We start from the raw sequence: 12,301 nt of genomic DNA on the forward strand, positions 1-12,301 counted from the left end.
GACCTATTAAAGCGGCAAATTCGAAAAAAAATATAACAGAACTCTTCTCTCTACTTGAAAGACTTTCGACTTACTCTAAACAACTAAAAAAATGTATTAAGAAATAGATCAAGAAGTTAAGAATTTCGAATGAAACTACCCATTCCCCCAGAGTTGCTTCGATGAATTGCACACGCCAGACCCCACAAATCTCAAAACCGCGTCGAACAAAACATTAAATTGCCCTACTTTAAATAACGGCTCTGCATTGCATCTATTTTTATTTTCAAACGGCTAGTTCTTTGCTTTATCAATTTATTGATATCCAGATATGAATAATGTAGTTTGGAGCGAAAACGCCGGTATAGAAAACTTCAAGATAAATTGGACTATCACAAACGCGAAGTAAACTTGCCCTGGGCACCAACAGCGGCTCTAAGTTTTATAGAATCAGCTAAATTTGTTTTGAAATACCATAGACTACATAAATCAGGAATATTTTAATTTGTTTTTTACACTTTCCAACACGACGCTGCTACTGCTCACCGGCACGTTCGTTCGGTGGCCTATAAATTAATCAAACCGAAGCTGTTTTTCTTGTATTCTTGTCAGGATCGATTACACGTCTAGTCTTGTTTTAAACACCTTGTTTTGAAGTTTGCTATTGATTCTGCTTAGAGTTCATTTCACCTGCATTGATTCCACTTTTGCTGCAGGATCTAAATGGGCTGTTCATTTATAGATAGAATATGTGCACCTGAAGACGAAAAGTTATAGATCAGAATGCGGTCAAGAGTCCACGTGCTTTACCATTTTATAGATATGTCATTTTGGAAGAATTTTTATTGCAACGCCCTGTATAATATATCTATCAAAATATTCTCAAAAAACGGTGTTGATTTCTTCATTAAACGCTCTAACAGTTAATTACAGTACAAGCGCCGAAAAGAGCGAGCGAGCTTTCGCTATGAGATTTTCGCGATACAACTGTACATATTTTTTTTATATTGTTTTTTCCATAAAATTTTAAAAAATAGTTTAGTAATGTTATTAAATGCTTGTTGTTTAAAATGTTAAACAGAAATTAGATATAAAAAACTGTTACAATATAATTGAGTTTACATAACCCAACATAATTATTATCTAACATATTAATCTCGATGTGTGACGCACGTTTATCATGTTACTATAACATCCACCATCACGTAATTAAATTTGGGGATTTCCACACCTACAACAATACCACCAATTACCAAACAATATCCCTATTCAAAAGTGTAGTAAATTAATTATTACCATTAAAATTCAATATCAATAATAATTTAAATTTCATTAAAAGCATGCATATGGAACAACAAATAATCGTGCATATTACATTAGTACATAATCAGATACCGAACTACAATACAGCGTTTCCACAGAATTTGTATGTAAAGAGTGCAGCTCGTTTTAAATGAAAAGATCGACTTAGATTTGAAAACTTTAGAATAAATGCTATTGTTGTTGGTCGACTTAAACGGGATTCTCTTGGCTTTTCTTTCGTCCTCGCCGATCTCTAACCTTTGTGTCTGTAACACAGTATACACTCTAAAGCACACGTGACTATAATACAATGTCCATCGGCTTCTTCGATTTAACTTCCAGAATTCATTAGAAAATAATTGGAGTTGGCGTTGATGGCACAGCGCGATACAACACGAATTTGCGAAGTCTTCACAACTGAAGGACTGGATTCGTTTCGCTTTTGTCTCTTCAATATCAATTAATAAAGATCTCGGCATTAATTAGCTGGCGCTTCGTCGGCTAAAAATTTGGAGGGAGTTGCGCTATGAGGTTTCGGCGAGAGTGCTGTACATATTAAATGGTATATGAAATAACTTTTGCTGAAACTTCTGTATTATGTTTTCACACTAAATGCTAAAATTTCGAGTGTTCAATTGCTTGTACAAATTAGTCGCTTAATTATGCTGAATATCTTTAGAATTCGCACTCAAATATGTAAAATCGATTAAATTTTTTTAGTTTTTGTTCATTAGGCCGCCACTCGTAAACTATTTGAGCAATCGATCGGAAATTTGGTCAGTTGATAGATATCGATTTGATCTTTCGATTGATATATAACTCAGTGATCTTTATCTTTGTTTTTGCACCGAAAAATTTTTTTAAAAATTACTCCAAAAAGACCTGTTTGAAACAGTTTCAGGTCTTGTTTATTCGAAAAGCAAACTTAAGCTATTGATACTATTTTCACGCAGAATTTTACGCTAAATTTAAAACTGCCTGTATTTTTTCTGTACGTCAATAAATAAGTGAGTTCTTGCCGATTAAAATTTTGGGTTGTCGCTAGAGAGTCAAATTTTTGAAGGCTCGCAATAACGTAGTTTCATTTCTCGGAAACTACAATAGACAAAGAAATGTGGTTTTTACTATCAAAAATTTAATTTTTTTGAAAAAAAAAAAAATTAAAACTATGTAAACCTTTTTCAGTCGATTTACGGCTTATTTTTTAAGCAAACTTGCGTTATTTGGGCTCATTTTACGCACAAGTTTACGTAGATTTCAAATCCGGGCTCAAAATCCACGTTCAACAACAAATAACTGAGTTATACAGGGTGATTTTTTTAAAACGGCAGGCGTTGTAGAATTTTTATTTATGAATCGATTTCAAAAATTTAAAAAGCAAATTAAATGGTTTTTAATTTACTATAAACTGATGATTTTAAAAATTTTCTAAATGTCTTAGTATCTTTTGGGCGATACTCAACTTTCTTATTTTAAATTGGAACCCATATTTTTTTTTTCATAATTTGGAAGATATTAATTTTCTTGATTCAGAAATGTGCAGTATGTTCTACTTCTAAAATATTTTTAAAAAAATTATGAAAATTGAAAAAAAATAAGCAATAAAAGTTAATAAAATCTATTGCAAATAAAAGAATGCCGTTATTGTAATGTCAAAAAGCAGCAAATAACAGAAAGGGTCGGCATTTTTTTCTGAAATTATTAATAACAAAAGACAATAATAATTACAAATCAGATAAAACAACTACCGAATTTAATTAAAATACTGTTGAAACGCCATCCCGTTTTTTTCATTGCACAATTGACACCATGCACCTAGATTTTATTAACTTTCATTGCCTAAATTTTTTCATTTTTGATTTTTTTTTTTAATATTTTTTGTAAAAGTAGAACATATTACACATTTCTGAATCAAGAAAATTAATATCTTCTAAATTATGAAAAAAAAAATATGGGTGTCAATTTAAAATAAGAAAGTTGAGTATCGCCCAAAAGATACTAAGACATTTAGAAAAATTTTAAAATCACCAGTTTTTAGTAAATTAAAAACCATTTAATTTGTTTTTTAAATTTTTGAAATCGGTTCATAAATAAAAATTCTACAACGCCTACCGTTTTAAAAAAATCACCCTGTAGCTTAATAAAGTCATCAAATAACTCGCCTATGAAAATTTTGGTTAGTCGCCAAAATGAAAAATTTTTGAAGGTTCGAAATATCGTGGCTCCATATCTCGCAAACTATGACAGATAATAAGATGTGATTTTTACTGTCGTTTTTTACTTGCTAAGAATTCGTTTTTAGATTTGGAGGAACTTAAAAATATTTTTTTTTCGAAAAAAAAAGACTAAACTTATGTAAAATTTTTCTGTTGATTTTTCGCTTACTTTTGGAGCAAACTTGCGTTATTTGAGCTCATTTTACGCACAAGTTTACGTAGATTTTAAATCCGGGTCAAAATCCACGTTTAACAACAAATAACTAATAAAATCTCGGATAGTAAATCTTCAATTCCAATTTTTTTTGGTTAATTTAAGTTAATTTCTAATTCCCCGGATTTAGAACCGAAGATCTTTCCGATTTATCCGAATTTTTCAACTTCGCTTCCTTCAGATACGCTATAATTTTTTTTATTGTTTTTAAAATTTTACAGATTTTTTATAAAATATTGCTTTCAAATCTTACTAGATTCTCTAAATTTGGTTTCCAGATTCTTCCCTAAACTCCAGTTTCGTCAAATTTTTCATTTACTTCTTCAATTTCTTTGAAGTTCGTTTCAGATATTTCAGATTTTTCTGGACTTCTCAACTTTTCCAGCTTAAATTCTTCATAACAGTCTTTTATATTTCTCTTCAAAACCAAATTTTTAATCAGATCTTGGTTTAGATTCTTCTTTTTATTTTCTAGATCCTGTTTAATATTTTTCAAATTTTTTGCATCTTTCTGATTCTACAAGTTTTGTTTGAAATTTTCAAGATTCATCAACGCTTTTCTCAAATTTTTCCTAGGATTTTCAATTACAATTTCTTTTAGATCCATCAGATTTTTCAGAATCAACATCTGATTCCTCTTTCTCTCCTTAACATTGTCCTCCAGGTCCGTCTTTCAATTTTTTTCCGTCAGATTTTCCTTAAGATTCTTTACATTTTCCAAATTCTTTCTCAGCTTCTTTAACTTCTGCTTCAAATTTTCAGGAGTTTGCGTCAGATCTTCCAGATTTTTTCAGTTTTCTACTTTTCTAACTTCTTCATATTCCCCATAATAGTTTCTTCTTCTTCAAAATACTCAAATTTTTTATCAAATCTTGGTTTAAATTCTTCTTTATCGTCTCTAGATTCTGCTTCAAAATTTCTAGTTTTTTGGACTCTTTGAATTCTTCAGATTCTACAAACTTTCCTTTAAAGCCCTAAGATTTATTAACGTTTTCCCTAGATTTTCCTCCCAATTTTTCTTTATTTTTTTTTTAGATTTTTTTTTTCAAATTTTACAGATTCTTCCTTGTACTCTACTTCAGATTGTCTTACAGGCTCTCTTTTAGATTTACTTTCTAATTGTTAGATTCTCAAATTTTCCTTTAAATTCCTTTAATTATCTATATTCTCCAGTTTTCTTTTTCAATTTTTTTTTCTTCAAATTCTCCAAAGTTTCTTCAGGTCAAAAAATATTTAAGTACATTAAATTTATAAATTATTTAGTTTACTCAATACTATGTCTTAAAACAAATTTTGGTTTTATTTTATACTATTTTTCAAATTACAAAATGTTTTGACATTGCGATGGTAACGAAGTTTTTAACACATCCAATGTGTTAAATGGCTATTAACGCATTCAAAATGAATGCATTTGTTTTGAATGCGTTAATTGACCATTTCCACATCTGATGCGTTAATAGCTTTGTTGGATTAAAAAATAAGAACGTAATTAAATCAAATTAAAAAAAAATTGTAAGAAACTTATTTTCTAAAACTTACAAATTTTCGTGCTGAAAACTTGAACTCGTTTTATACTATTTCATTTTATTTTTTCTAGTTTCCAATTTTTGTGTTTTTTTTTAATTTTATTTTTTACATTTTTGCTGTAGGCTAGAGAATTACAAAGAATATTAGAAAATTTTGAGGAACGATAAAAATTGTAGAAAAGTGTAACTCCACTTATGCGCTATCAGTGCGGAAAAGCTGCAGCAGTGCGACAAAAACTCGTAATTTTTCTGACTTCAAATTCACTTCAAAGTGACGTTAATGAATGTGGCAATTTAATCATATCTTTTTCCAAGTTTAGCACTTTTACGTCTCGCCGGCAAACATTGCTACTTACTGTTGCTCAAACATAAATAACTATTTGAATATTTTCGTCACTTTGACTTTCGACATTCGATGCTTGAAAGCACAAGCCCGGCTAGCTCAGTCGGTAGAGCATGAGACTCTTAATCTCAGGGTCGTGGGTTCGAGCCCCACGTTGGGCGCAAGCTTCTTTTTTCGCCCTCGAAAGACTTATCGTTTGCCCATGCAGTAAACAAATTAGTGCGCCAATTTGGCCATAAACACATTAGCATCTGTTGCGATTACCCGAAATAAACATTCCTAATGCAAACGGCACAGCAAAGTGCAAGGCGATAAATCCGCAGCCTCAAAATAGGATGATAAATACTGAGAAGATCCCGCTAAAAATAAAACTGTCGCAAAAAAGCAGCTTCCAGAGAGTAGGAGTAAATTCTCTAAAAACCACACGCGTGTGTAAGTAGGGTTAAAGTTTAGTTTTAGATTCACATCGGCGCGAGCTAGTTTAAGTCACATGTGTCGCCGAGAATGTCACCGACATCGTTCAAGCAGAGTATTTCGAGTGCGGACAAAAACCGAAGAAGAATGGGCTAACATTTTTCGGGTGTCGATAAGGCCTCGTGCAGCATGCGCTTAACCAATTGTGGAAAAATCGGCTTTGTTTACGTGTTCTGGTTCTGTGCCAGTGCAGTCTCTCCTTGGACTAATCCCGACTTCCAGAAAAATTGTAAGTCTGCAAGAAATTAGCTACTTTAATCTACGAGATGCGATTTATTGCAATTTGGCATTAATGGGAGCAGTTAAGTGCAACAGCAGCGAACTAATTATCCGCAACATTGTTACGTTCTGATAGTGTTGCAATTTACTAGCAACATGTTGGAAGTTATTTCTTCGCTGCTGAAATATTGGCGATGTGAGCAAAGCTCTGGCCAAGGGCAGTTTTGCTTATTCCTCTGAAGGTGCAAAAGCGCACTTGAACCGTGAAATGGCCTCCATTTTCAAATTAATGTGTTATTGCGGCGGTTGTATTGATTCCCATAGAAAACCGTCTTGGAACTTGTCAACAAAGTAGTACGCATTAGCGGTATTATTAGACCACTGTAAACATGAGAAAGTAAAAGTTCCGGGGCTTGCTGATGCCCAAATCGCTTTTTTCTAAATTTGGTCATCTGGCTGAGCCCATCCTGGGGAAAATTTTCCGGCGGAAATCCTTCGGCTTGGGAAAAGTGGAACGGCAAAAATGGCAGCGGGAAGTCTTTGTTTTCGCGGTTTCTATTAATAAGAGGTGCACAGTTGATGTGTAATTGGCAAGGAAATTGGTAATTGCAATATCACCTTTATCGATTTTATTTAGACTCTTTTACTAGGTAATTATTTGCTATTTACAGTACAAGCGACGTAGCAGCAGTGCGAGCTTTGGCTATGAGCTTTTCGCTTTTATTTTGCTTTTTATGCAGTGATTTTGAAATAGTGGCGGAAAAAAAATCACGGCTTTAAGGAAACGCGTAGAATACGTTTTCGGTGATTTTTTTTTTATTTTAATGTAAAAATTCCAAAATTTAGACTTTACCCGGCGCCACTGAGATGCACAAAATAACCTTAACAACAACGCATAGTAAGCTTAGTAACCTTAGTAATCATTGGCGCAGCATGAAAATTGGAATACATTTCTTTAATTTTTTTCTTAAAATTGAGACAGCAAAACGAAACCTGCCAACTTCCTTCATTTACAATACGCGGTAATGGATTTTTTTCCGTCTGTATTTCAAAATCAACCTGTATAACAATTATTATGTTTTTATTGAAAAAATATTTTAGTAATGTTACTGGTATTAACTTTGTTACAAAACGCTAAATGTCAAAACTATGTATATTAGTTTGCCAGCTCCAGATGAAACATTTTATTCTTAAAAATAAACTTGGTAAAACTAAGCTACAGATTTTTCATTAGGTTTAGTTTTAGGTTCTCCTTTAAATTTACTAAATTCTACTTAAAATTTTCCAGATTCTTTAGATTCTTCATATTCTACAAATTTTGGTTCAAAACCTTTAAAATTTATTCAATGTCTTTTTCAGATTATTTTTTAATTTTGTATCAGAATTTTCTTTAAATTGTTTTTCAAATTTCCCAAATTTACCATCAAATTCTTCTTTAGATTCTCTTTTCAATTTTCCGTCAGTTTTTCGTTTAGAGTTTATTATATCTCTAGATTCTTCTTAATATTCTCCAGCTTATTCTTCAAATTCTCCAGATTTTGTTTCAGATCTACCCGGATTTACCTGGATTTACCCGGATTATTCAACTTCAAACTTTACTTTTACTTTTACTTACTTTCACATTTTCCATAAAATCTTGCTTTAGATTCTCTCTAGATTCTTTAGATTCGACTTCCAATTTTTCAAATTCCTATTCAGGTTTTCCAGATCTTTCTTTAGACTCTTTTTTAGATAGTTTTCTTCTATTTTAGGTTCTTCTCAAATCAACTGATTTTTAAGGTTTTCCAGATTGTTCCTTAAATTCTCTGTTTCTTCAAATTTTTCATACTCTTCTTCAATTTCTTTGGAGTTTGCTTCAGATTTTTCATATGTTTCCGGACTTTTTAATTTCTCCAGTTTTTTCAAATTCTCCATAATAGTGTTTTTTATATTTCACTTCAAAATCTTAAAATTTTTATCAAATTTTGGTTCAGATGCTTCGTTATATACATTTATTTTCTAGATTTTACTTCAAATTTTTCAGATTTTTCAAACCCTACAGATTTTTTTTGAAACATTTAATCAACGTCTTTTTTATATTTTTCCTCGGATTTTCCATTAGATTTTCCTTTGGATTTTTTAGTTTTTCAAATTAATTATCAGATTCTTTTTTCTTTGCTGCAGATTGTTCTCTAGGTTCTCTTTTAAATTTTCCCTCAGGTTTTTCTTAAAATTTTCTAAATTTTCCAAAAATGTTCTTAGATTTTTTAACTTTTTCCAATTTTCTGGAGTTTTGCGTCAGATTCTCTATATTTTTTGATTAGAACATGGAGACTTTCAGGATTTACGTGTTTTGATCTATGTAAAAAAAGCATCAAATTACAAAACTGTAACTGCAAAAGAAAAGAAATTAAAAATTTTTGCTCAGAAACAGGGAAATACTAGAAAAAAATTCATAAATCCTTTTACTTAGTCCTGTAAATTTCTCACGTTTCTGACCAGAATGTCGAGATTTTCAGGATTTACGTATTTTAATCTCTGTAATAAACGCGCCAATTTACAAAATTGTAACTAAAGCGAAAAAAAATTGAAAAATTTTTGTTCCCGAGTTAAGGAAAAACTTTTTACAAAACCTTATACTTATATGCAAAGTAGACACGTTTTAGATTAGAATTTCAAAAATTTCAGAATTGTCGAGTTTAGATTTCAGTATTAAACATACGAAATCTCAAAATTGTACCTGCAGAGAAACAACATTTAAAAATTTTTGTTTCAGAATCAAGGAGAAACTAGAATTTTTTTAATAAAACGTTTTATTTATATACGTTCTGTATATTAAACACTATATGAAATATGTAGAATGTTAAAATTTTCAGGATTTACATGTCTTTCAAAATTCTAACCGCAGAGAAAAAAAAATAAAAAAAAAGTTCTAAAATTAACTGCAGAGAAAGATCGTTTAAAAACTTTTGTTCCATAATCCAGAACAATTACCATAAAAAGTCATTAACCCGCCTGCAAAACCTTTGGTATTTACTCCAAGACACTTTTTCCAAGACTTTTTATGTCCCATATGACACCAAACTGTTTTCCTAAAATAACCACAAGCCAAAAGACATAAATTTTGTTACTCCAGCGCATATGTTCATGACGTTATAGGTCATTGTTTCCAGTTTTTTTGCATAAAAGTGGAAAAATAAGAACAAAATTTCGTTCGTTTTTTGCGTGGAATGAAATCCGGAAGCAACTTTTAATAACAGAACAAGTTAAAATTACGTATTTCCTCGCAGGTACGCTAAATAACGTATAAGATAATGAGTTCATGTACTCGAAAAAATAAAATAAAATTATGAGTTCTTCCTTGAGCGTTATAAAATCAACAGTGAAAACAAAAAGGACAGACCCATTTATTTAATTGAACGAGGTCATGACCAGGGAGCCAAATACTTGGCATATTTCAACTATTCCCGGTTGCTTAATTTAGATTATTCGACTAAAATTTTATCTTTTTCTACAATGGAAATTATCAATGTCATATAAATCAGTTATTCAGATATGTGAGATTTTGAAGAATAATCTGGAAAATTAAGATAATTTAGAAAAGAATCTAAAAAAAAATATATCGAAAAAATCGAAAGAAAATCTAAACAACATGATGGAGAATCTAAAAAAACTGAAGAAGGATTAAAAGGAAAATCTAATAGAAAATTCGAAAGAAATTCTAAAGAAGACGTTAATGAATCCTTGAGAATTGAAAGAAAATTTGTAGAATCTGAAAAAACCGAAAAATCTGAAAATTTGAAGCAAAGTCTAGAAAATATGAAGAATAATCTAAACCAATATCCGATAGAGAATTTGAGAATTTTGAAAGAGCTAGAAAAGTTGAAAAATCCGGAAAATTCTGAAAGATCTGAAGCAAACTTCGAAGAATTTGAAAAAGAGTATACAATTTTGAGAGAAAAAGCTGAAGAATTTAAAGGAGAATTTAAAAAGTCGAAGAAATCTAAAGAATATTCTGACAAAAAGTTCCAAGTGGAATCTAAAGGACAATATGAAAAAGACAAAAAATTGATGGAAAATCTGGAAAATTTAAGAAAGGATCTAAAGATAAATCTGAAGAAAAATCTGGAAAAGACGTTGATGTACATTAAAGGTTTGAAAGAAAATCTGTAGAATTTCAAATCCAAAAAATCTCAAATTTTTGAAACAATATAAAGAATAGGTGTAAAGAAAAATCTATACCAAGAACTAATGAGGAGTCATTTTAAAGAAACTCTTAAAAGGAATTTGAAGAACCTGATCTGAAGCAAACTCCAGAGAATTTGAAGAAGAATATGGAACATGTGAAGAAGGAGCTAAGAAACTAAGGATAAATCTGAAAAATTTAGAAAATCTAAAGGAAAATCTAACGGAAAATTTTAAAATCGAAAATAACATCTGAGAGAAAGTCTGAAAAACACGTTTAAGTATAAAAGTTTGAAAGAAAAACTATAGAGTCTGAAGAACCCGAACCACTTAAAAAAATTTAAGCAGAATCTAGAAAATGTAAACAAGAATCGGAAAAAACTGTAGAAGTTAAAAAATATGAAAAAGTCTGGAAGATTTTAAGCAAAATCTAAAGAATTTGAAGAAGAATATAAAAAAGTTTATCCCAGATTCTGGAACAAAATTTGTTTTTTTTTCTTTTTAGTTAGAATTAAATGTTAACATTTTAGTCCGAAAAGTGTGGAATTTACAGGACTAAGTAAAATAATTTATAAAAATTTTTCTAGATTCTCTGATTCTGGAACACAATTTTTTAATTTTTTCACCTTTGCAGTTATAATTTTGTAATTTTGTGCGTTTATTACACAGGTCAAAACACCTAAATTCTAAAAATCTCGACATTTTGGTTCAAAAAGAGTTGAATTTACAAAACTAAGTAAAAGGATTTATTAAAATTTTTCTAGTTTTTTCCTGATTCTGAAACAAAAATTAAAAATAAAAAATATCTGCAGTTACAATTTTGTAATTTGGTGAATTTATTACAAAGATCAAAACACGTAAATTCTGAAAATCGACATTCTAGTCAGAAAAGTGTTGAATTTACAGATCTAAGTTGAAGGTTTCATAAAAAAATTTTTAGTTTTTTTTTAAATTCTTGAAGAAGAATTTTTAAATGCTTTTTCTCTGCAGTTACAATTTTTAGATTTCGTATGTTTAATATTGAAATCTAAACAGGTAAATTCTGAAAGTTTCAAATTTCTTATCCAAAAGGAGTCCACTTTACAAAGCTAAGTAGAAAGTTTTGAAAAAAATGTTTAAGTTTCTTCTTGATTCCGAAACAAACATTTTCAAATGTATTTTTCCTGCAGCTACAATTTTGTAATTTGGTGCGTTCATTACACACATCAAAACACGTATATTCTGAAAATATTGACACTTTAGTCCAAAAAGTGTTGAATTTACAGAGCTAAGTAAAAGGTTTTGTAAGAAATCTGACTTTGGAGCAATTTTTTTTTAATTTTTTTTTTCTGCAGTGACAATTCGTCAAACATTCGTCAAACACGTAAATCTTGAAAATCTTGACATTCTAGGTCGAAAAATGCTAAATTTCCAGGTTTAAGTAAAAATTTTTATGCAATTAGTTTCTCCTTGACTTTAGAACAATATTTTTTAAATGTTTTTTCTTTGTAGTGACAGTTTTGTAATTTGGTGTGTTTAATAGGCAGATTTAAGAACGTAAATTCTAAAAATTTAAACATTCTAATCCTGATCCTGATTGTCTGATTTACAGAGCTACGTAAAAAAATTGTGAAAACTTTTTTGTTTCTCCCTGATTCTAGAATATATTTTTTTAATCTTCATCCTCTGCAGTTACGATTTGAAGATTTTGTGTTTCTAATACAAAGATAAGATTCTAAAAATTTTGACATTCAGACTAACTAGAAAGTTTTGGGAAAAATTATTTAGTTTCTTCCTGATTCTGAAACAAAAATTTTTAAACTTTCCTCCTCTGCTAGACCGTTCAATTTACATGAGTACCTAAACAAATTTTCTTATGAAAATT

At 30.1% G+C, this 12,301-nt stretch overlaps 1 protein-coding gene and 1 non-coding gene across 3 annotated transcripts in view; both read left to right on the forward strand.

The window, feature by feature from the left end:
• Positions 1-5,668: 5,668 nt before the first annotated feature.
• On the forward strand, positions 5,669-5,741 carry TRNAK-CUU (transfer RNA lysine (anticodon CUU)). Its single transcript has one exon. It is a non-coding gene; the product is annotated as a tRNA-Lys (tRNA).
• Positions 5,742-6,037: 296 nt separating this feature from the next.
• The window catches only part of side (motor axon guidance molcule sidestep), a 193,716-nt gene continuing 187,452 nt past the window's right edge, over positions 6,038-12,301 (forward strand). For both annotated transcript variants that reach the window (XM_088042566.1, XM_088042557.1), the window contains exon 1: positions 6,038-6,283. In XM_088042566.1, coding sequence (XP_087898692.1) covers positions 6,184-6,283 — 100 coding nt within the window. In that variant the 5' untranslated portion in view covers positions 6,038-6,183. The remainder of the gene's footprint in view (positions 6,284-12,301) is intronic.

The sequence above is a fragment of the Gnatocerus cornutus genome, chromosome 1, assembly GCF_029298725.1.
Source record: "Gnatocerus cornutus isolate USDA-ARS CGAHR chromosome 1, icGnaCorn1.1, whole genome shotgun sequence".
In the NCBI taxonomy this organism is placed as follows: domain Eukaryota; kingdom Metazoa; phylum Arthropoda; class Insecta; order Coleoptera; family Tenebrionidae; genus Gnatocerus; species Gnatocerus cornutus.